Genomic DNA, 26,041 nt, shown 5'->3' on the forward strand with positions numbered 1-26,041 from the left:
CAGCATCCTTTTGGAACATGATTCCAACAGCATGGTTAAGATACCTGAGTAAGTCTGCAAGCTCAGAATGGACTGGTGCTGGATCTACCACTGAATTTAATATTTTTCTCCCTGGAGACATCTCAGGCCAGGGCCAAATGGCTCCCTAGGATCTCATCATTGCTGACACATGGAAGTGTGTGAGCTTCCCTTTGATAGTAGTAATCACAGGATGACAGATAACACCACCTGTGCCCTGACTCCCTGTGCCCGTGCCCACAACAGACATCAGCAATGGACTGCATCATCTTCCCTGCATAGCCAAGACTTTTGCCTGAGAATCATTTTCAAAACAGATCTCCAGGCAGCCACCAGGAACCAATCACAGTTTACCTGAGAGAGAATGTTTATCTGCCATCCCTGGCTGGACTTTCCTTTAATGTACTGGATGACAGGAGTTGAGATCCATTTAACTGCACAGGGCCAATCACACTGCAATAAAATGGGTATTTTTTTCCCCTGAATTTTTTGACCTGGGATCATGCTAGAATGAGAATTTCTGGAATCACTAACTACTTAGTGGCTTCTGTTAACGGGGGAAATATGTGCTAGGCTAGGCTGTCAGACAGTAAGAAGTTAATCCTCAAATCTTGGTATGACACAACAAAGGTTTATTTCTTGTTTAAACTCCATGTCTGCTAAGGTTGGCAAGGGGCAGACAGAAACATCTCCACTTGCAGCTGCCCTTTCCCCACCACGCGGCCTCCTAGGTTGCTATGACACGGTAAGAAAACACTTGGAGATCTCAAGGCTGCCCCTCCATTCTTCAGCCGGAAGCAGCACACATCCCTTCCTCCCACAGCTCATTAGTCAGAACTAGCCACACCCACCTGACTGCCCAGGGCTGGGAAGGGTAGTCTTCTGTGTATCCAGAAGGAAAGAGGCAGGTATTGGTGAGCACTGAGAAGGTAGACTGCAGAGGAAGAAAGACTGTTATAAAGCTGACATCGCCCTTCTTAAAAGCTTTTAGGCCTAAGAGGCAGCTTTGATGGGGATTATTTTTTCCATGGAATATTTGCTTTTGTATGGTGGGGCAGGCAGGGGATCTCTTTTCCGGATTTTTTAAGGACAGTGAAGATAAAAGAAGCATTTCCTCCTGCTTTCTGAGCTAAGGAACCATTTACTCTGCATGCTGTCTTGTTAAAGCATTATGGCCCCATTATCATAAATCTGCCAGATAGAGAGTAATGGGAAAAGCTTGGGTCACATTTTTATGTAGAATACTTCGGACTTCTTGAAAAATTATCAAACCCCAGACATTACGTGCCTCACACACCCTCCTTTTGTAGCCTTTGTTAAGTACATCTCATCCAGGTGGGGCTGTTCTTCACTTAGGGGCCAGTGCAGGATTGCTCAGGACCTTGTAAAAATGGGAATTATATTCTATCTTGAATAGCAATTTACCTGAATATGGCACTCATTAAAGAATGGGTACATGGAAGTAAAGACTAACAGCAGGGAAATGTCATTGTTCAAAAGTTTTGATATTGACCATGGCCACAGGAACTAGATGGCAAAATGCAGATGTAGTGAGTGATTCCTGAGGAAGCCCTGTCATTCTGAGGTATCTACTGCTATGAAAGGGTAGAAAATCTATTTTATGTGTCTGGTTCAGTCTACAACTTTTGTTCAGGAGTTATTTTTTTTTTTTACTTTTGAGATGGGGTCTCACTCTGTCACCCAGGTGGGAGTGCAGTGGTGCGATCTTGGCTCACTGCTAGCCTCAACTGCCCAAGCTCAGGTGATCCTCCCACTTCAGCCTCCTGAGTAACTGGGACTACAGGTGTGTGCCACTACACCCAGCTAATTTTTTTTTTTTTTTTGAGACAGAGTCTCACTCTGTCACCCCGGCTGAAGTGCAGTGGCACGATCTTAGCTCACTGCAACCTCCACCACCTGGTTTCAAGTGATTCTCCTGCCTCAGCCTCCTGAGTAGCTGGGATTACAGGTGCCCACAACCATGCCCAGCTGAGTTTTGTATTTTTAGTAGAGATGGGGTTTCTCCATGTTGGCCAAGCTGGTCTGGAACTCCTACCCTCAGATGATCCACCTACCTCTGCCTCCCAAAGTGCTGGGATTACAGGTGTGAGCCACTGCACCCAGCCTAATTTTTGTATTTTTAGTAGAGACAGGGTTTCACCACATTGCCCAGGCTGGTCCCAAACTCTTGGCCTCAAGTGATCCACCTGCCTCGGCCTCCCAAAGTGCTGGGATTACAAACGTGAGCCACTGTGCCTGGCCAGGCATATATATCTTTAAAAGCCTACTGGAAGTGACTGCTGGAAATATCAGGTGCCCACAGGCTGATCTGCCCACCACTTTTCATGAGTGGGGCAAACTGAAGACAGTCGTCAGCATGCTAAGACCATTGGCACAGCAGCAGGTATTTTATTTGTAAAATCTCATCAAAAATCTGGAAAATTGCTAGTGGAATAATCCAGAGCATTACTTGTGTTGTCCCTCTGCAAATGGAAGTGGAAGGAGTCTATCCTTCTGTCTTGATTTGTCTTCAGTGTCACAGAGGTAGGAGCACTTCACTATCACCAGAGTAGCTGTGCCTCTCATAGGAATCAGGGCTTTGGACAAGCCCACATATATAGCTGTTCAGTACATGGTATTTCATAAAGTGCTCACTGAGGTCTAATTAGTGCAAGGCTCTTTTAGGGATGCAAAGATGAATCCAATTACAGCACATCAGTATATAGAAGAGAAAGACCATACTCAAAATAGCCCTGACACAAGGCAGAAAAGGATGCATCCTGTAAGAGCAGGTTAGTAAAATATGGCAAGAGCACAGAGGAGGGACAGATTTCTTCCCATTGGGAGATCAGAGTGTCTCCATGGAGTCAGTGACATTGGAGTTGACAGTGAAGAAGGTATTTTATTTTGACAGACAGACTGGTGGAAGGGCCTATCAGGTAGAAAGAACAGCACAAACGAAGGCACAGAGAGTGGCAGTCTTGAGTACATTGGGGGCCTGTCACATCCTTCGTGGCTAGACTGTAGGATTAGCAAGGGGACTGGCGGGAGAGAACACTGGAAAGCCCAGATGATATGAGAGCAGGGGCCTAGAGTGTCAGACAGAGGAGTTGGGGAGTTGATGAAAGTTTGTGAGCATGTGGGTGTCCTGGGGAGGACATGACAGTTACACTTTGGGTATTAAAGGACTGGGTGGGTCCTTGTGTTAGATGCACTCTGTGCGGGTAGAAAGACTTTTACAGGTACACAGAATATATGACTTAACTTGTGGTGAGAAGAAAAGGCTAAGGATCAGAACAGTCTGAACAGTCTTTATTTTGGCTGGTAGAGTTCTGTGATGTTGCAGTCAATAGGTTAAGTCCAATAGCCTTTCTTATAATAAGCAGAAAATGATGACTACAAATTCTCAAAACAAGTAAGTGAAAAAATGGTTTCAGGATTCTATCAAAATAAACAGTTGTAGGATGACACAGGAGAGCTTCTAACAATGATAAAATCTTGACAAAACCTGAAAAATTATTGGAAGGCATTAGAGAATGAACATAAGCAGATAGAAACTGAAGGGCTTTTGGCCCTTGAAAGAAGGAAACTGCCTAGCTTATGTCTATGGTTATATGATTTTCTACCTGAAATCTTCCAGTTCACAAGCATGATCTATGTCTCCATATACTTAGGTCTTCTTCAATTTCCCTTTGTAATGTTTTGAAAATTTCAGAGTACAGATCTTGAACATTCTTGGTTAAATTTATTGTTAACTATTCTATTTTTTTGATGTTATTGTGAATGGAGTTACCTTTTCATTAGTAGCATGTAGTAATACACTGATTTTTGTATAAGGTCAATTGAAAGAAAAATCTTTTTAAATGGCAGTGGTGGTCTAACTGGATAAACATACAAAAAAAAAATGAATGAGATTACCTCATCTCAATATGGAGCGTGTCTTCAAAGTAAAAGCTCCTAGAACTGCACTGGCCGGTAGAACTTTCTGTGATGATGGAAATGTGTCTGTGCTGTCCAGTTAGGTAGCCACTGGCCATGTGTGGTTACTGAGCATTTGCAATATGGGTAATATGACTAAGAAACCAAATTTTGAATGTTACTTAATTTAAATTTAAATAGCCACATATGGGTAATGTATCATATTGGCCAACATGGTTAGAAGAAAGCATAGGAGAATATCTTCATGATGTTAGGGTAGGCAATTGAGTCTTAGAGAAGATGTAGAAAGCACTAAACATAAAGGAAAAAAATTGATAAACAACTGATTAAAACTTCTGCTCATCAAAAGACACCTTTGAGAAAATGAAAATGCCAAGTCACAGATCAAGAGAAAATATATGCAATACACATAACTGACAAAGAACTCATATTCCACATATATTATAAAACTTCCACAAGTCAAGAACAAAAACCAAATAACTCAGTTTTTAAATAGACTTCTACAGATGCTTCACAAAAGAAGATAAACCAATAGCCAATAAGCACAGTAAGAGATGCTTAGATGTTATTACACATCAGAGAAATGCACATTAAAGTCACAGTGAAATGTCATTGCACTCCCATTGGAATGTCTAACATTAACATGATTGACAGCACCAAATGTGGGGAAGCAGGTTGCTATGGCTTGGATAGCTTGTTTGCCCCCACCAAAGCTCATGTTGAAATTTGATCCCCAGTGTGGCAGTTTTGGGAGGTGGGGCCTAATGGGAGGTGTTTGGGTTATAGGGGTGGATCCCTTGTGAGTGGCTTGGTGCTATTCTCACAGTAGTGAGTTCTTGCTTTCTCAAGACTGGATTAGCTCTCTTGGGAATGGATTAGTTCCCTCAAGAGTAGGCTGCTATAATGCCAGGACACTCCTCAGATTTTCCTTCCTTTTTATGGGTCTGCTTCTCCTTTGACCTTCTTTGTAGTGTTGTGATGCAGCATGAAAGCCCTAACCAGAAGCCAGGGGCATACCCTTGAACTTCTCAGCTACATAAACTTCTTTTATTTGTAAACTACTCAGTCTCAGGTATGCTTTTATAGCAACATGAAACAGACTACAACAGAGGTGGAAAAACTAATTCTCACACATTGTGGTGGAGTATAAAATGGTACAACTACTTTGGAAAACTCTTTGCAGTTTCTCATAAAGTTAAGCATAGATCCACTACATGACTCAATTCTATTCTTAGGTATTTATTCAAGAGCAGTAGAAACATATCCACAAAGAGACTTTTCAACAACGTTCAAAGTAGCTTTACTCACATAGTCCCAAGCTAGAAACAACCCAAATGTCCTTCAGCAGGAGAATGAATAAATAGATTGTAGTATGTTCATACAATGGGCATTAGTAAGAAAAAGGACAAACTATTGTCATATGCAACAATATAGCTAAATCTCAAAAACATTGAGCAAAAGAACCCAAGCACAAAAGGCCATATATCATATAATTCCATTTATATAAATTTCAAGAACAGGCTAACCTAGTCTGTGGAAATAGAAATCAGAGCAGTGTTACCTAAAGGGGGTAGAAATTGAATGGAATAAAACTTTCTGGAATGAAGGAAATAAATGTCCTTTATGTTGATTGGGGTGGTAGTTACATGGGTGTGTTCATTAATTAAAATTCATCATATTTTGTACTTAAGGTTTATGCATTTCACATTGACATATATGGTATGTAAACTTTACCCACTGATGATAAGAATGGTAACTGAATTGAAGCAAGTGGTGTCCACGATGAGTTTTTCACATTGTCAACCCAAATTAACAAACAGAGGCTCTCTGAAAGAAAATGATATTTATTTGGTAATAGGGCACTGCAATGGGAATACTCATATCATAGTAAACTATGTGTGTATTCTAGGAGGTAAAGGAAGATAAAGATATTGAAAGGAAAAGTGAGGAGGATTACACAATTATTTCAAGATAATTATCCTTGGCTACAAGGGTTAATAACAAAGGTGGCATCAGTCAAGGTTGGACAGATAGTTGCTGGGTAGATGTCCTTGCAGAAGTATTTTTTTGTTGTAAGACTGAGATGGCCTTTGTGCAAGATTATGGCTTTTGCAGAGTCTTTTGTGATGATTCTTATTAACAGGCACTCATGCATGAGGACCCTCGTTTCATAACCTTCCCCAGCTCTATTGCCAGGGTTTTTTTTTTGTTGTTTGATTTTTCTTTTGAGACGGAATCTTGCTTGGTCACCCAGGCTGGAGTGCAGTGGCATGGTCTTTGCTCACCGCAAGCTCTGCCTCCCGGGTTCACGCCATTCTTCTGCCTCAGCCTCCCAAGTAGCTGGGACTACAGGTGCCTGCCACCACACCCGGCTAATTATTTTTTGTATTTTTAATAGAGACGGGGTTTCACCATTTTAGCCAGGATGGTCTGGATCTCCTGACTTCGTGATCCGCCCGCCTCAGCCTCCCAAAGTGCTGGGATTACAGGTGTGAGTCACCGCACCCTATTGCCAGGGTTTTTAACATAAGTGACTTCATTTTGATTCTGACAACTTTCACATTTCCCTCTTTTGATGAAGCTCTTTCTCAAAAGGCATCACTGATGAATCATCCCATAGTTAAATTTTGATTGTCCCTTGGTTCTGAGATTTACCTGTACTGGTTTGGTTTAATCTAGTCCTACATTAGAGGGAAGTTATTGGTGACTAGGAATCAGTGTCAAAAGCCTTTTAGCCACATTTGAGCAACAAAGGTAGTTTGGAGGGAGCGGCTCTCAGGCTAAGTCTACCTGAAGTCCATATTTAAGTTCAATTTTGTCTGTTTTGTAGGTGTTGGCTATCACTTCAAAGTGCTGGTCCAGCATTATTCTGTTAGGAGTTGTACTTCTGAAGAATTTTAACAAGTAACAGGTACAAAGTTTACAAACAAAAGTAGAAAGTAAAATTAATAGTAATATGATAATCTCAGTTTGCCTAACAGTTTTGAGGCATGAACCTGGGCTTAAAGGCAACCAATTGAATAAATCAAATGAACACAGGGGATTAGGTGAGACTTGTTGTAACTATGTGACCTGTTTTCTTATTTTGTATATATGGGTCTCCATTTTCCCAGAGGAATATATCTAGGTACAGTATGTAGTATTAGCAATAGCACATATATTTATTTACTTAAACAATAGATAATATAGAGCAATTTTATTACTGGCATCCCATGGGTGGGTTGAATTAAAGTAGAGCAGATAGAGAACAACAGTTGTATTAGGGATGTTGACAAAGTCACCCATTGGGTACACTAAAGGATCTCTTAGGTCAGGTTTTTTAAAGTTACCAGCAAAAGGTATTGATTGTGAAATTTCAAGTGCACCATTATCCTGTCAAATGAAAAAGGTAGGCATTAAGAGGGGTCAAAGTTTCATTATGATATGGAGTCTTTTTCTGATGTCTTGGGAAAAACTATCTACTGCATGAAGCTGTCAACTTCTCATCCTGGTTTGCAGTTTGAATGTGACTGTTTATGGCATAAGGTGCTGATATGTTTTGATTCTGTGTCCCTACCCATATCTCATCTCAAGTTGTAATCCCCATGTGTCATTGTCATGGGAGGAACCTGGTAGGAGGTGATTGGATCATGGGGGCAGTTTCCCCTGTGCTATTCTTGTGATAGTGAGTTCTCACAAGATGTGATGGCTTAAAAGTCTGTGGTGATTCCTTGGCCGGGCACAGTGGCTCACGCCTATAATCCCAGCAGTTTGGGAGGCCAAAGCAGATGGATAATTTGAGGTCAGGAGTTCAAGGCCAGCATTGCCAACATGGTGAAATCCTGTCTCTACTAAAAATACAAAAATTAGCCGAGGGTGGTGACACATGCTTGTAATCCTAGTTACTTGGGAGGCTGCGGCAGGAGGATCACTTAAACCTGGGAGGCAGAGGTTGCAGTGAGCCAAGATCAAGCCACTGCACTCCAGCTTGGGTGACATAACAAGACTCCATCTTAAAAATAAATGAATGAATGAATGAATAAATAAATAAAAGTATGTGGTGGGTTCCCCCTGTCTTGCTGCCATGTAAGATGTGCCTTGCTTTCCCTCTGCCTTCCACTATAATTTTAGGTTTCCTGAGACCTCCCTAGCCATGCAGAACTATGTGTCAATTGAACCTCTTTTCTTTATAAATTACCCAGACTCAGGTAGTTCTTTATAGCAGTGTGAAAACAGATTAATACAGGTGCTTTGGTGAACTCTCTGTGTGACCCATACATTAGACATTAGACTTGTCCCTTAAAATTCACCAAGTTTAAGGTTATAGGGCTTCAGAAACAGAACAGTTTGCATTTTTAGTAATTCTATGGTAGAGAGTTGGATTGAAAGAATCTAGAATAATTCAGGATCCAGTCTATTCTATAGGCAGATAACAAGAACTTGAAAATAATGCACAGGGCTAAAAACCTAATAACAAGAGTGTTGTAGTTTTTCTTTAGAAATATAACTTTTTCTCTCTCGTATTAGTATACTTTTAATATTAAAGCTCAATCTTTAGCAAAGGCTTATAGATAATTCCCATCTAATTATAACCTTCTTGAACCTTTCATGACCTGCTCAAATCTTCAGTAACATGCTTAAGCCTTTAGTTTTGTCCCATTCTTCCTCTTTCTTAAATGACCAGTCATTTTACTTTAGAACAAAAATGTACTACACAGATTCTTTCTTATACGAAATTATTCTCTTTTCTTTTCAACCTTCCTTACCGAAAGTGCATCTTCTTACTTATAACTTCCTCCATGTCTCTCTCTCCTGCTTACCAGTAGAGAAGGGCTTTTGCCATGTTGCCCAGGCTGATCTCGAACTTCAGAGCTCAAATAATCCTCCTGCCTCGGCCTTCCACAGTGCTGAGATCACAGACGTGAGCCACTGTGAGATATGATGAGGTTTCTCTTCAAATAGCTTGATCAATCCTTTATTCTTTAATTCATAGTACCCACGCCCCCACCCCTTTCTCCTTTTTCTCTTTTTTTCCTTTCTGCCTTTGTTACATGCCAGGACATGCCACAGTACCAGGCTTATCAGTACGAGCTCACATTCCTTTCCTTATTTAAAAAAAAGACTAGCCCTCTAGCTCATCACAGACACCCCTTCCCCTTTTCCCCTCTCTCCCTTACGTGCCCACCTTATCTAAAAAAAGTTCAAATGTCTAACCAACCGAGATTAATTCAGATTGTGCGACCCGAACCCGGCCAATAGAAAAAGAGTACAGGGACAGGACTTGTGTCAGAAATAAAGGCTTTCATGCCCCTTTGTTCAAGTGTGCTCTCATGGCGACTGGCAAAAAAACAAACAAAAATCCCTCTACACAAAAGTAAAATTGCTTTTGCTAAAAATCCCTTGTTTGAGTGTTCCATCTCCTTAGGATTTTGAGCGTTATTCCCAACAGCCACCGTGCCTGGCCTGTTTACTTTTAACAATTATACCTGGATTACTCATAGAAACTGAGATATTAGACAAAGCTAGTCATCATTTTAAGTTATTTCCCTGTTGATCATTTTTATAGCCTGTGAATATCAGGTGTTCACCTAAGTAAGAATCTTAAAGTTAAATATATGGGTATTTTGCCAATAACTCAGAAGATACAGCTGCTTTTATTAAGCCAACAATATGAAATGAGTCTTACATATCAAAGAATTACAGAAACAAATTTATTCTGTTTTTAGGGTGAGTTTATAATTTTATCACCTTAAAACATCTAGTACAATCTTGATGAACAGTAAACCCAGGCAAAAATGTATGCTGACAATTTTGAAGACCTCTCTATTTTTATTTTGTCAACAAACTTAAAACCAGCTTATTTATCAAAAAATTATTTAAGTAATGTGAACTAAAAACACGTGGGTTAGTTACTATATTTTTGTTACAGTACTCAATTTAAGTGCTTTTCTTCCCTTTTAAATTTATTAATCAGATCTCTTTAATATATTTTAGTAGAAAAATATTATACACACACAATATTAAAACATACAGACAACACAAATACATAGAAGCAGATTCTCTCGCTTTCGTCTGGATATTTTAGTCATGAGACAGTGTAACATAGTAATACAAACTCAGTTTGTAAAAGGACAGTTGAACTCAAATTATATTTCTGACAAATGGGACCTGTTCACATGGCTAATGTTTATTTGCCCCAGTAGGTAATCTTATTAAGGCTGTGAACTAAAATTTTGGATAAGGAAATTTTCATAGCAGTTTGATAATAATAATAATAAACCTCTCTTATCCTTTATTTCAGTTTCAAATGAGTTTAGGGTATATTTTTAATATTTATATTTTAGCCAGGACTGGCTAAATTGTATAAGAAAAATAAAATCTTCAAATGGCCTTGAATTTTTAGTAACAAATCTATCTTTTGTTTGCTGGTCTGGTTTGCTTGATTAGTCAATGTGGGTGAGGAAGCATTTTAACAGGTTTTTTTTCCAGCTTTTTCTAGTCCCTCCGTAGTAGATAAAGCAATTTTTATGTCAGACAAAGATATAGTATTCCTCTGAGCTCAAGATTTTGACTTGTTTGATCTGAGAGGCTTTTATAAACATTTATATAGTTATTTGCTTTTAAAATACCAATCCTTTAATTAAGTGTTCCATTATCCAAAGCACTTTTTAGTCAGACAAACCTAGATTTACATTTCCAAAGGTGTCTAAATTGTTGGTTTTCATGAACCTGTTGTAATCTGTAAAGCTGTTAAGTTTGTTGCATTTTGACTGGAATGCCATAAGCAGTGAGTTTGTCTTAACACCAGCAGAAAAGTCTGCAGATTCAAAATAGGCAGAAAAATAAAATAGAGGAGAGAGAGCCTAGAAGGCTCTATGTATTAACTCTATATTTGCAGTTTCTATTTCATCTCTAAGATAAACAGGCTTGGGGAGTTTGAATGATCTCCATGATGCCCGTTGAGTTTGTGTGCACCAGGAAAAGCCATGTGGCCAGCTGGAGTCCCAGAAGACCCGGCATGCCTTGGTATTTGAGAATCTCATTTCATTTCTTTATTTTATTTTATTTTATTTTATTTTATTTTATTATACTTTAAGTTTTAGGGTACATGTGCACAACATGCAGGTTTGTTACATATGTATACATGTGCCATGTTGGTGTGCTGCACCCATTAACTCATCATTTTTTTATTTTTTTGAGACAGAGTCTCACTCTGTCCCCAGGCTGGAGTGCAGTGGCGCGATCTCGGCTCACTGCAAGCTCCACCTCCCGGGTTCACGCCATTCTCCTGCCTTAGCCTCCCAAGTAGCTGGGACTACAGGCACCCGCCACTGTGCCCGGCTAATTTTTTGTATTTTTAGTAGAGAAGGGGTTTCACCATGTTGGCCAGGATGGTCTCGATCTCCTGACCTCGTGATCCGCCCTTCTCGGCCTCCCAAAGTGCTGGGATTACAGGCGTGAGACACCGCGCCCGGCCCCTTCATTTCTTATTAATTTCTTAAAAGCAAAGAAAATCCCATAAATCATGTCAAGGGACCGTCAGGAGTTTGTACTGGTGTGCAAAGAAAATTCTTTAAATCTTGTCAGGAAAATGTCAGGAGTTTAGACTGGTGTCTTACACAGTGGCAACCAACATAGTGGCTTTTAATTAGCCATCCTGCATCCACCACTTAGGATGTTTATTTTTGCTCTTGAAAGATTTTCAGAAACAAGCAAAGGGGAAGAGCCAAATCATTTACACACATGCATAACCAAACCCAAATCGGAGTGTTCACAGAAATTTTAACCCAGGCATGCAGATCAAACAAAATATTAAACTAGGCATGCAGAAAGAACCAAAAATGAACTCACCAGAAAAGACATGTCTCCAAGACAGATTGTAAATTTTGTAGAAACCGGAGTACTCTCCACAAGGACACTTCTCAGGAAGAGCTTGCCAAAAACAGAATTTTATAGTTCCAAGAGAGATGCAGCGTTCTTCATTTAAGGTAGGCTGATAACCAAACCAAATCTCAGATAAAGTCAAAAAGCCTCTATCAGGAAGAAGGGGCTTAGCCTGAGTGAAGACTCACCAGGGAAGAACAGGTGAGCCATGGAGGCAGAGAGCTCAAAGGGCTCAAGGTGAGCACAGCCCGCAGGTTCCAAGAATCACTGATTCCTTCCAAAAGTGATCTTGCTTCAGGTTCCGCTTCTGGAGACCATTTATGTCAACCTAAATAACAAATACTGAGAGGTTCTCTAAAAGAAAATGATGTTTACATGGTAATGGGTCATTGCAATGAAAATACTCATGCCATATAACTTATATGCATATTCTGGGAAGTAAAAGAAGACAAAGGTTTTTAAAGGAAAAGTAAGGAGGATTACATGATTGTTTGGAAAGAGTTATCCTTAGCTACAAGGAACAATACGGGTGGTGCCAGTTCCAGGTTGGACAGGCAGTTGCTGGGCAGATGTCCTTATAGAAGTATTTTTTTGTGCAAGGTTATGGTTTTTGCCATCTTTCATGATTGTTCTTGTTATCAGACATTTGTGAGTGAGAATTCCCACTTCATGGCCTTCCCCAGCTCTATTCATCAGGATATTTTTTAATAACATTAAGTGACTCCATATTTATTCTGACAACTTTCACAACATACAGGTCCTTTTGTTTATGAGTCAAGGAAAGAAGAGACAAATAAAAGTCAAGTATATTGAGTGTTTAATATTTACTGGACTCTAAGAGTACAAAGATGAACTTTTTGCTCTTCTCAGGAAGGGAGAATCAGACACATCATACTGTTGCCATACCAAGGGATCATCGGGAGGAAGCTAGAAGGGAGGGGGTGGCCATGGGAGCACAGGGTAGCCTCAGGGGGCAGGAAAGGCACCTCAGAGGGGCTTTAATGTCCACTGCCTTGGCACTGTCCTGGGGAGGGACAAAATTCTCTTGGTCTCTTGTGCCTTAGTTCTCCAGCAAGGGTGACTAATGGACTTTAATTCCAGGAAACATAGCTGTGTTATGGAAGAGCAGCCACACACAGCTGGGCTTCTGGGTCTGCTGTCACACTCAGCTGGTGCCACAGGTAGGCAGAAAAGCTATTTCTCAGAGCTTCTTAGCCTTGGAATTGAGGAATGGTGTGGGCCCCAGCAATCTTAATTATGCTTTCTCCAAATGCTTTGTGAACCCCCAGAATCTGAGAGAGGTTTCAGTTAATTTAGAAAGTTTATTTTGCCAGGGTTGAGGACACACACCCATGACTCAGGAGGTCCTGAAGACATGTGCCCAAGGTGGTTAGAGCACAGTTTGGTTTTATCCATTTTAGGGAGACATGAGACATCGATCAACATATGTAAGATGAACATTGGTTCAGTCTGGAAAGGCGGGACTACTCGAAGCAGGGAGGGGACTTCCAGGTCGTAAGTACATAAGAGACAATGGTTGCATTCTTTTGAGTTTCTGATTGACCTCTCCAAAGGAGGCAATCAGATATGCATTTATTTCAGTGAGCAGAGGGGTGACTTTGAATAGAATAGGAGGCAGGTTTGCCCTAAGCAGCTCCCAGCTTGACTTTTCCCTTTAGCTTAGTGATTTGGGGGTTCAAGATATTTTCCTTTCACAGCTTTAAGCCACTCTTTTTCCTAGGTGACATTTTAGTTTATCAGGTCACAGGTTGCTGGCACACTCATCCCTGTTCTCAAATATCTTTTAAACCTGAGTGAAATGACAATTGAGGGAAACTCATTTACAGAAAGACAAAGAAGACCATGTAAATTTGCACTAAAGCATAAATCTTCAGTCTCTCTAAAATGATTTTCTCTGAATTCTGAATACCTGACATAGTAGAATATTGGATTCTTGCATAAACCCTTGACGTTCACAACATGTTTGTTTAGTGGGCAGTGAAAATTGTTAACCTGGCTTATTATTAAAAGGAAAAATACAGGTTTCTGAAAGGATTTCTTGCTTGATGTCACCCAGGTAACCATGCTAGGAGACAGATCTGATATTAAAATTCCTTCAGCTAGCTGGATTACAAACCTTCTAGGGTTGCTGACCTCTGAAATCCAGGTGATTTTGATAATTTGGAGTTTAGTGATATATAATCAGGTTTTCCAGACCTGTGTTTTTTTTGTTTTTGTTTTTTTGTTTTTCACCTCTGCCCAAATTCTTACAGAATTTGGTCATAAGTGCTTTCTCCTGAGTGATAGGATGGGAAGGAAGAGATTTAAGAACTGGAAACACTGAGAGGATTACACATCTGTTGAGCACAAACTCCAGGGCTTGATTTTTGTCAGGTTCTGTTCTGGGCTTGAAAACACGTTCAGTCATGATTTGTGCCTTTAAGGAGTCACTACCTGTGCATGGGCAATTCTTCTTTAAGTCTGGAAAGGATGGTGATTAAAGTAGATGGAGTATCAGGTTCTCAGCTTACCTGGGCTCTTTCTTTCACGCACTTGTGGGACTAATTGAGAGTTATTTTATTCACTCATTGACTCATTTATTACCCTTGAACTGCTTATTTGTTCCACGTTAAAGGAAACAAGGAATTAGGAATCTGGGTTTTATTCCCACTCATACCACAAACTGATTGTGTGACTAAGTGGGCAATTTGACTGCTCCTTACCTGAGTTCATACGTTTGTAAAATGCACATCATAATTCTTGCCCTAAGTGACTGTATTGGTTACTTTTGAGAATCAAGTGAGAAAAATGGATATTGTAGCATTTTGGCAAATATTTAATGTACCCCTATGAGACAGTATTATTGTTTTTAGGCCGGTGGTTCTAAACTTCAGTATGAGTAATGATCCTTAGAGAATATATGAAAATGCTTATTACTGAGCCTACATTCACAGATTCTGAGGGTCTGTGACCGAGGAATCTGCATTTTAAGAGGCACTTCAAGTAATTATGATGCAAATGGTCCAAGAATTCCACTGAAAAATACTGGTGTGTCTGCAGAATATTGGGGAATTCCTCAGCAAGGTGTCTGTTTTCAGGATGATCTGGGGGCCCTCATCTTGAAGCCTTTGCCTTGGGTTTATCTGTACATACTCAGAAGGGATTTCTCTTATTTCTCATGTTTGTCTGCATGCCATGCAAGGGGCTTACACTCAATAGGTGCTTAGTGGAAATGTGCTGGCCTGCCCTACATGCAGAAAACCATGATTCTGCAGGTGAATGGGCTGGAGTGTAAGCAGTCTTTTATTTTCTTTTTTTAAATAGCAATGCAGAGTCCTCAGAGAAGAGATTCAGAATGAACAGCTTTGTGTCAGACTTTGGAAGACCTCTGGAGCCAGATAAAGTATTTTCTCGCCAAGGCAATGAGGAGTCCAGGTCTCTCTTTCACTGCTACATCAATGAGGTGGAACGCTTGGACAGAGCCAAAGCTTGTCACCAGACCACAGCCCTTGACAGTGATGTCCAACTCCAGGAAGCCATCAGAAGCAGTGGGCAGCCAGAGGAGGAGCTGAACAGGCTCATGAAGTTTGACATCCCCAACTTTGTGAACACAGACCAGAACTCCTTTGGGGAGGATGATCTTCTGATTTCTGAACCACCTATTGTTCTGGAAACTAAGCCACTTTCCCAGACCTCACATAAAGACCTGGATTGAGAAACATGCTCTGTAAAGGGTCTTCCTGAAGATGTGCATTCTATCTTTATGTAGCAAGAAATCTACATCCACCAAAATTGTGTGTGTTTGGGGGAGAGAGAGACATAGAGAGAGAGACAGAGAGGCAGAGAAGAGACCCCTTTAGAAGAGAGCTGAGCTGATTAAGCTGAGTGGTTTTTTGTTTTGTTTTGTTTTGCTTTTTAATACATTTGGAGCTTTGGGAGTATTAAAGTATTTACACCAAGCTTGTCCAACCCGCGGCATGTGTCCCAGGACAGCTTTGAATGTGGCCCAATATAAATTTTAAACTTTATTAAAACATGAGTTTTTTTGTTTTTGGTTTTTTTTTTTGCTATTGTTTTTAAAGCTCATCAGCTATCGTTAGTGTTAGTGTACTTTATGTGTGGCCCAAGACAATTCTTCTTCCAGTGTGGCACAGGGAAGCTAAAAGATTGGACACCTCTGATTTATACTAGCTCGTCTTGCTTGTTGAAAAATTTGGCCAAATACCTATTGTCAGCATTCTTGGGTGAGGATTAGCCTACCATGTTCTAATCTGGCCCTGCCACTACTATGCTCTACCTTTAGTGAGTTGCTTTACCTCTCTGGGCTGCCCCATTTTTAACTGTAGGTTGACAGGTCTAGAGTGATCCATCCCACCTCTAATATTTTGTGAATTTGTGACTTTGCCTTCAGATGAGGCTGAGCTATACATAAAACAGTATAAACTAGGGTACTGCCTCGTTATCTCTTGTAGGCTCTCTCAAATCTCTGTACCTTCCACTCAACCCTAATTGAGCCAAGCTTTAGTCAGGGGATCTGGTTGTCTACCAGAATGTCAGGAGACTCATCTTACACAGTCATGGTGGCCAATGTTTCTGGTGGGTTGTGCTGAAACAGCTCTTCTGAGAACTTCCAACCACCCATGCTCTAACCTGGAGACAGCCATCCCCTGCCTCAGAATAAGTACCAATTCGTAGTACATGTATGGTACTCTTGTCCCCAAGAAATGTTAGGAAGCTTGTCAGCTGAATGAGAGGAGGTGCCTTCTGGGTATCTCTGTGTTGGTGTATCTGTGCCACTGGCTACAGAACAAGAAGAATACTATTTGCCATGCTATTACCTTGGCAGATGTGTAGGTGATAGTCATCTGGCTTTGAGCTGAGATGGTCAGTGGGTTGTAAATTCCCCACTAGCAGATATTCAGGGTGGCCTGAGTTATGTAAACAAGTGAGCAACACAGCTTTAATTTCATGGAGGAATCAAAGCTGCACACTGATATTAAAACAACTTGATTTTGCGCACACAGTTGCATGCATGGCAAGCTGTTAACCTCTGGGTGGCATTTTCATTATGAATTTGTTCACCACCTGTCTTGCTTAAGCTACAAAATAAATGCATTTGACTGCACAGAAATTTCCTCTGGTTCTTTATTTTCACACATCCAATTTTTTATTTCCCAAAAAGTTGTACCATGTTTATAATGTCTCCTAACTTCTTGGAGTAGGCAGTGCTGACTGTACCATCTCTGGGATTCTGGTGATCTGAGTCATGCATGAGATTTAGGGATTATTTCGCTAAAAGAAATCCCTTTTCTATTGTGTATTTTAAAGAAAATATCATTATTTAAGACTCTAAATAGTAAAACAAAGCATGGAATTTTTTTGTAATTAAAGCTACTTTAACATATTTTTACAAATAGATGCTATTTTCATGAATTTTTTATGCAAGAGAGCAAGAGTATTAAAGAATGCTGAGTTTGTTAACTTTTTTTTTTTTTTTTTTTGAGAGACGGAGTCTTGCTCTGTCGCCCAGGCTGGATGGCTCACTGCAGCCTCCCCTCCTGGGTTCAAGTGATTCTCCTGCCTCAGCTTCCCAAGTTGCTGGGACTACAGGCACGTGCCACCACGCCTAGCTAATTTTTGTATTTTTTAGCAGAGACGGGATTTCACTATATGTTGGCCAGGCTGGTCTCGAACTCCTGACCGCAAGTGATCTGCCTGCCTTGGCCTCCCAAAGTGCTGGGATTGCAGGTATGAGCCACCATGCCTGGCCAGAGTTTAACTTCTAATATGAGTATGATTATTCATAATTTATTTAATGAAATATAAATCATGGGCTATTATTAAAGTTCACAGCTACTTAAGTGGTATCTTATTTAGAAGTAGATTTATTGATCAGAAGATTGAAAGATACTTAAACGTCAGACAAATACCCATGACTATATCATCATTTTTATGAACTAAATGTTAAGAACTGTGAATGGTCCAAGATTTTGCCCCTTCTGCAAATCAGCTTGCCATAGTCTCATGGGTGCTGCCAGAAGACACAAGAGTCTTGGGTCAGAGACAAAAATCTTCATTACAGCACAGCAGGCCACATATGCTTCATGCTCCTGTTGGTTCCTGAGTTTGTTTCCTACTGCTGTTGTAACGAATTACCACAAATTTAGTGACTTAGAGCAACACAAATTTATTCTCTTACAGTTCTAGAGTAGACAAGTCTAAAATCAGTTTCAGTGGGCTAAAATCAAGGTGTTAGCACAGCAGCATTCCATCTGGAGGCTCTCAGGATTAATCAGTTTTCTTGCCTTTTCTATCTTCCAGGGGTTGCTCCCACTCTGTGGCTCCTCTTCTTCCACTTTACATCTCTGTCTTTAACCATCCTGCTTCTCTCTTATAAGGACCTTTGTGATTACATTGGGTTACCTAAAATGATCTCCCCATCTTGAGATCCTTCATTTAATCACATCTGTAAAGTGTGTGCCTTTTGCCACATAAGGCTACATATTGACAGGTTTCAGGGATTAGGATGTGGACATGTTTGGGGAACCATTAGCCTGCTAGTCTTCCCTTTGGCCCCAAAGGTTTATATCCATTCTGTATGCACAATACATACACCCCATCCCAATATACTCCACAGTCTCGATTCACTATAGAATCAATTCAAAGTCACATGTATTACCTAAATCTTATCAGCTTAAACGTCCCAAATCTTATTATCTTAACCATCTAATTTCAGTATTAGTGAGATCCTGGGTATGATTCATCCTGGGGAAAAACTCTCCATCTGTGGACCTGTAAAACTAGAAAATAAGTTATTTTCTCCCAAAATACAATGATGTGACCGACATAAGATACTAGTTACTAATATAGTTGTCTTTCAGTATATGCAGGGGATTGGTTCCAGGCCCCCTGTATACACCAAAATCCTAGCATACTTAAGTTCCACAGTAGGTCCTGCAGAACCCGTGTATATGAAAATTAGCTCTCCGTATAGGTGGGTTTCGCATCCCAAGAATACTGTATTTTCAATCCCCATTTGGTTGAAAAAAAATCTGCATACAAGTGGACACGTGCAGTTCAACCCTATGTTGTTCAAGGATCAACCGTATTCCCATTCCAAAAAGGAGAAAATGGAAGGAAAAAATGAATCATCAGTCCCCAAAATAACAAATCCTTCAAACTGGGAAAACTGTTAAGCTGCAAGGCCTGGAAATAGTCTTTTGTGACTTCTGGCTACATTCTCTGGGCCTGAAGCTCCACTCTTGGAATCATCTTTTCTTTTTCTTGAAAGGTACAATGTGTTTGTAGCTGAGTAGTTTTATCAGCCTTTTTTTCTGCATGTAGAATTTTGGGAGTCTGATAGCCTTCATTTATCTTGCCCTCACTCTGTCCATTTCAGTTAAAGTTGTTATCAGTGCCCTGGGTTCTTGTAATCTTCCAGTATAGACATCAAGAGAGATCACCAAACATAGGAGCAAAGAGAAAGAGAGAGAATAGGGGAAGAAAAATAGAGACAGAGAGAAAGAAAAAGGGAATGGGGACTTATCCTATGTAGGAACTTGACTCACCGAGGCACCAGGGCTGAAACAATGGTGCAGGGTGAAACAATGGTGCAGCTGCCTTGGTTTGTGCCTGGTCAGCCATCTCTGTCGTCTGGGCTGTGCCATTTGCTCCCACAGGACCCTAAAATGAGGGTTCTATCTGGAGTGCCATGAGATGTAATCAGCACCCTGGGTTCTTGTAATCTTCCAGGATGGAAATACAGATCACCAGACATAACAGCAAAGAGAAAGAGAAAGCTTTATTTTAGCTTGTACACAAGGAAGTCAGCACTGCACAAGGAAAAGGGCAGGTTGCTCCCTGAGGGTAGTATGTGAGTCAGTTTTACAGGGCCTTTCCATAGATAAGTGTTTTATCAGGGCATGTATAGGAGGAGTTTCTCTAGCGCTTGGGCAGTGGCTTCACATGTTTCTTTGTACATCACATGTCACAATACATTTTAAATCTCCACCCCTGGTAGTGACTTAGTGACTTTTAGCATTAAAATGAGGAAGGGGTAGCTATGAGTTGAAGTTTAAGTCTAAGTATGCATATGGGGCCTCAGGGAAGTCCCTAATCCCTTAAAGCAGGAACTTGCGGTTAACAGCTTCTTGGATCTTCTTTTGCTGATTGGCTGGAAGTTAGGTAAGCTACAACTTGAGTAAGGAGCTTTTGTTCTTTTTCTCTAAACCACTCCAAAACAGGAAACGAACCAGCCTGGCTGTCTCAAAGTTGGCAGTGTTTCTGCTGGTATAACATTTTCAAGAACTAGGGTGTCTCCTGGATATATCACAGAAACTTACTACATTAGGCAAGAGGCTCTTCTGTGGATCACTCCTGAATAACCCTATCTCTATTCCTAGTTAGTACTTAAATGGATAAAATGATCCATGAGTCACACTCCTAATTTTTTCAGAGAGCCCCCTGTGTGATTTAATACTCTTTTTGTTTCTTTTGAGACAATAGCAAAGGTTGCCTAGTCACAGTCCTTGGCTTTCTCTCCAGAGCATGCTTTCCTGATGATGAATCTCCTAATTTTAGTGTTTTTGCAATGTAATTGGCTGAGAATTTCCCAAATCATCAATCCCGATTCCTCTTCACTTAAAGTTCTTCCCTCCATTTTTCTTTCCTCTTGCATTTTACTATCAGCAGCAAGAAGAAACCAGGCCTCATCTTTAACATTTTGCTTGGAAATCCTCTCAGCTAAATATTCAACTTTATTATTTACAGATTTTGCTTTCTACATAATTGCAGGGCACAATTCACCTAAGCTTTCTGCTGCTATGTAACAAGGATCTCCTTTTCTCCAGTTTCCAATAACATGTTCCTCATTTCCATTTTAATTTTCATCTGCAGTACCTTTAGTGTCCATATTTCTACCAATAGTCTGTTCATGATGATTTAGATAGTTCATAAGATAATTTTTTTTTTTTTTGACATGGAGTCTCACTCTGTTGCCAGGCTGGAGTGCAGTGGCGTGATCTGGGCTCACTGCAACCCCCGCCTCCCGGGTTCAAACGATTCTCCTGCCTCAGCCTCCCAAGTAGCTGGGACTACAGGTGCGCACCACCGCACCCGGCCAGATATTTTTTTTTCTATCATGCTCAGCACTTCCCTCTGAGTCCTCACTTAGAGTTGTTCACATCCATATTCCTACTAACAGGCTACTCAAGGCAATCTAGTCAGTTTATATCATGTTCTTCAATATTCTACCAGCCACTGCCCATTGCCAACTCCACATTTTTAGTTGTGTTTTGTTTTTTTACAACGGCAATAGAAATTAATATAATTCCTCTTGCCTCCAGGTCTCACAGTGTGGAGAAGCAAGGGCTCAAGGAGATGCTGTGCACACAGTGGGTTGGCATCATGGCTGAGGAACCCTGAGCTTAGGGGAACCCTGTGTTTTGACAATGGGTTGCAAGCAAACCTCCCTGGCCTTTACCTCAGAAGGGGATATTATCTTTGTTATGCTGGATAGTAAATAAACCTGCTCTGTGCTCCAGAGGGAGACACTATCTCCATCTTCCAAGGCTGTTCACTTTGCAAACATTGTTGAATAGACAGCTGAGACAAAGGCTGTCAGTTTTCCCCTGCTCACTATACATGCAGAAACCTGAGAGGCCCTTGGAAACTGCCTCCCAAACCTAAAATGATCAAAGAGTATATTGTATAAGTCACTGGGGATTTTTGAAAAAGAGGCAACTTTGAAGAAGTTGTGAAAAGAATGCAGGTGATTTTTTAAATGCCTGAATTTCTCTTTTAGAGATATACAACCACCTCAGGTTAAATTCAATGGATTTTTTCCCTTCTGAAAGCTGCCAAGACTTTGCCAAAATATATATTGTGTATGTGAGCTATTTTATTACCTACTGAAAAATTGTCTATTATTGGTAGAACAATAATCCATCCTGTCACCCAGAAAAGATGTGTAGTAGAAATAGAAAGTCTTTATGTCTAGGCCAGGCTTTTAGACATATTGAGAGAGGCGACTTCAGGCAGCCTGTGATCAGAGGTGTTGAGTTGGCAGCTTGTGCTGATTCTTGAGGCAGATGTGTGTGAGTGGCACAGAGAAAATATTCTTGTCTTTCTATGGAGTTGGAGCTTTTGAATAAATTTTGCAGAAAACTTGGGATCCTCAGCTAAGAACAATCCTTGGGAAGTTCATCTACAACTGTATACCTAGTGAGAGGTCTCCAGAGAAATACGCCTGCCTTGGGAAGAATGTGTGTACATTTTAAGGAAAAATAGTTCATAAAATCCATACTGGAGAGAGAGGTATTTACATTTCTAGGATCTTTTCCACCTGTTCTCTATGGAGTAAAGTTTTTTCTTCCTCATGTTTTGCCTCTTTATCCTGTATATAAACAGAGAAACTCTGTTTTTCTCCATCCCTCGTCTAGGATACAGATGTTGTATGTATAGGAGATTTTAACCTAGTTTGTAATGTTACTTCAGGGGTAGAATTGGGACGTGAGGGACCATGTGGTTATGGATGGCTTTTAAAATGAATAATGAGAATCTGAACCTGCCCAGATAACCTTGGGTATACATTTATGATAAAATTAATAAAGACAAATGTTAAAAATTTAACACAAATGTTGTTCGACTTCATTCCAAAAACACCTCATTAGATAGCAGAATAGTGTCAAGTGTCAGTGTAGTACAAGTTGGCCCACATAGTACCCATGGACCCTATGACCTACCAGTGTGAGTTTGAAAGCACCAGCCTTTGACTTCAAGTGAAATGTATGCGAATGACTTGCATTAAAGAAATAATAAATTCAGAGATAATTATGATAACAACAGTGTCATAGGTTGTGTTCCATAAAAGCCTGAAAAGATTTATTGTAGGTGAGCTATAAGAAGGGGAATGATGGAAGCAGTTAGAGCAGGGGAAAAGCCACCAAGAATGTCATCTCAGCTGCAGACTGGCCACATTCTGATCTCACAGGAAGTTCTGGGGCACAAATTGCACTACAGAATCAGTCCCATCCTGAGGCAGGGGCATGATCTTTTGTTGCCCCAAGCCAGTCAGGGTAAGATGGCTTCTGCTTTGATCAAGGGTAATTCTTGAGAGAAGAAGGTGCTGGTTAACATCCCTAGCAGCTGGGAACAGGCATTGGCTAGTAAAGGACCCTGTGTGGGCACTAGCAGCATGCATTACAAATAATAACAGGTGACATTTATTAGGCACTAAGCTGCCCCTGTCCTAAATTAATTTTTGTAAGCCTACTATGAGAACTTTCAACAGAGAGGTCTAAGTGATCCTTTAAATATCATAAGTCGGGTTACTTCTCTGTTCAAAATCCTTCAATGGCTTCCCATTTCATGCAGTGAAAAAGCCACAGTCCTTATGATGACCTGAAAGCTCTACGTGATCTATGTCCTACTCTCCTGCCCATCACAGAAGGAGCCCTTCCAATAACTTTTATATGTGTGTGTGTGGTGGGGTAGGGCAGGGTGGTCTTAGTAAGCCAAGAGTCATTACATCTGGGATGAGCCCTTTTCCTGAATAGATACGAGCCCACTCCTTTCAGGGCACTGTGTTGTCAGCTCACAAGCTTACGATTGTGGCTTTAAGTTTCCTCTTTATTTTTGTCACCTGGAAACTTCACTTTCCTTCATGCTTAGCTCTATATTACTTTTGTTGTTGTATTTTATCCAACATTACTAAAAGTTTTATTTAAGAGGGATTCGAATTATCTCAGTTCACTGTGTTTCCAGAACTGGAAACATGTTATTTATTCAGTATTAGAATACCTGTTTGATCCTTCTTAAAAATGTATTTAGTATATTTCTCTGGTGAAAATCTTTGTCTTTTCATCTATTTTGACCATCGTTTCCTCTAAGCTCTTAAAATATTGCAATTAATTAGTTTATAGTTTTTATAAAAAGACTCTACTAACTCTAATGCCTAAATAATCTGTGGATTTGCATCTATTGTTTAATGTTTCTTATTCTTATATTATTAATCATATGGTCTTGACATTTCACATGTCTAGACATTTTTTATTATTTGGCAGACATTGTATATGAAAAATCCATTGATACAACATGGGAAATTATCTTCCATGAGAGATGTATTCCTCTTTCCTCTGTTAAGTAGATAGGGCTAGAGGCTGATTATCTCAGTCGAATCAGGCATTGAAGTGGGTCAGGACTGAATTGCATTTTTAAAATAACTTTGAGATATAATTGACAAAATAATTTTTACATATTTGAAGTGCACAATTTAATACATTTTGACACAGTATACAGTCAAGAAACCATCACCACAATCAAGATAATAAACATGTCCATCATCCATAAAAATTATGATGCCCTTTTATAATCCCTCCCTCCCATCCCTTTCTCTGAAACTACAGATCTGCTTTGCATTACAACAGATCAGTCCATATTTTCATGGTATTTATATAAGTGAAATCATGCAGTACATACTCTGTTTTGCCTGGCTTCTTTCATTCAGCGTAATTATTTTGAGATTCGTCCATGTTGTTGTGTGTATCAATAGTTCATTCTTTTCATTGCTGAGTAGTGTTTCATTGTGTGGCTATACATACCATAATTTGCTTATCTATTTATTTGTTGATGGATATTTGGGTTACTTATAATTTTGGCTATTGTAAATAAATATTTTCTATGAATATTTGCTGTAAATATTCATTTATAAGTCTTCATGTGAACATGTGCTTCTATTTGTTTAAGTTCCTAGAAGAGGAATGTCTGGGTCATATGGTAGGTAGGCATTTGTCTTTTTAAGAAACTGCTAAACAGTTTTCCAAAATGGTTGTATGATTTTAACTTTCTCATAGTGTATGTGAATTCTGGTTGCTCCACTTCCTTTGCAACATATTGTAACATCAGTCTTTTAAATTGTATTCATTCTAATATGCATGTGTAGTAGTATGTCATTTTTCAATTGCATTTCTCTAATGGTATTCAGCATTTTTTCATATGCTTATTTTTCATCAGTACATCTTTAGCGAAGTGCCTTTCAAGTCTTTGTCCCATTGTTTTATTAGGGAATTTGTTTTATTATTGTTTTGAGAGTTCTTTATATTCTGTAAATATAAGTTATTTATCAGATATAGGATCTGCAAATAGTTTCTCTCAGTTTGTGGGTTGTCTTTTCATATCCTTAACAGTGTCTTCAAAGGACAGAAATTCTTCATTTTGGTGAACTCTAATCCATAATTTTTAAATAGATATCATGCTTTTAGTGTCATATGAAAGAAATCTTTGCCAAACCCAAGGTCATAAAGGTATAATCCTATGCTTTTTTTTTCTAGAAGTTTTATAGTTTCAGATTTTCATTAAGGTTCGTGATTCATTTTGAGTTTTTTTCTTAAACATGGTGTGAGATCACCATGATCTTTTTAATGAGAGATCAAAAAAGATCCTTTTTTTTTTTTTTTTTGCTTATGGATATCTAATCGTTCCAGCATGGTTTGGTGAAAAGATCCTTTCTCCAGTGTATTGCCTCTGCAACTTTACTGAAAATCAGTTGTCTATATATGTGTTGGCTTTATTTATTTTTTATTTTTTTATTTTTTTTACAATTCTGGACATTCTATTCACCTGTTTGACACTCATTCCACACTTCTTGTTTATTATAGCTTTAGAAGTCTTGAAATCAGTAGTAATATAGTCTGGATATTTGCCCCCTCCAAATCTCATGTTTAAATGTAATCTCCGATGTTGGAGGTGGGCCTAGTGGAAGGTGTTTGGGTCATCAGGGCAGATTCCTCATGAATGGCTGTCCTCACAGTAATGAGTGAGTTCTCTAAGAGTTCACATGAGAGCTGGATATTTAAAGGAGCCTGGCACCTCCTCCTCTCCTTCTTGCTCCCTCTCTCAGCATGTGATGCACCTGCTCCCCCTGTGCCTTCTCCATGAGTGAAAGCTCCCTGAGGCCTCACCAGAAGCTGAGCAGATGCTGGTGCCACACTTGTGCAGCCTGAATAACTTAACTGTGAGCCAAACAAACCTCCTTTCTTTATAAATTACCTACTCTCAGGTATTCCTTTGTACTAATGCAAATGGATTAATACAGATAGTGTATATCTTCTTCTTCTCTCTCTCTCTCTCTCTTTTTTTTTTATTTGAGACAGATTCTTGCTCTGTTCCCCAGGGGAGTATAGTGGTGGGATCTTGGCTCATTGCAAACTCCACCTCTTGGGTT

General features: G+C 39.8%; 1 protein-coding gene across 7 annotated transcripts in view; it reads left to right on the forward strand.

Annotated features, from left to right (window-relative positions):
- The window catches only part of MRAP2 (melanocortin 2 receptor accessory protein 2), a 133,479-nt gene that overhangs the window by 58,699 nt on the left and 48,739 nt on the right, over positions 1-26,041 (forward strand). For 5 of the 7 annotated variants that reach the window (XM_034962481.3, XM_003816393.5, XM_063605404.1 and 2 more), the window contains one exon: positions 15,145-16,945. The exons of 1 other annotated variant lie outside the window; for it this stretch is intronic. In XM_034962481.3, coding sequence (XP_034818372.3) covers positions 15,145-15,535 — 391 coding nt within the window. In that variant the 3' untranslated portion in view covers positions 15,536-16,945. Of the gene's footprint in view, positions 1-12,921; positions 13,002-13,241; positions 13,336-15,144; positions 16,946-26,041 lie in introns of those variants that run through there. One more of the 7 variants, XM_055113932.2, reaches the window with a different exon arrangement.

This window comes from Pan paniscus, chromosome 5, assembly GCF_029289425.2.
Source record: "Pan paniscus chromosome 5, NHGRI_mPanPan1-v2.0_pri, whole genome shotgun sequence".
NCBI classification, from domain to species: Eukaryota; Metazoa; Chordata; class Mammalia; order Primates; family Hominidae; genus Pan; species Pan paniscus.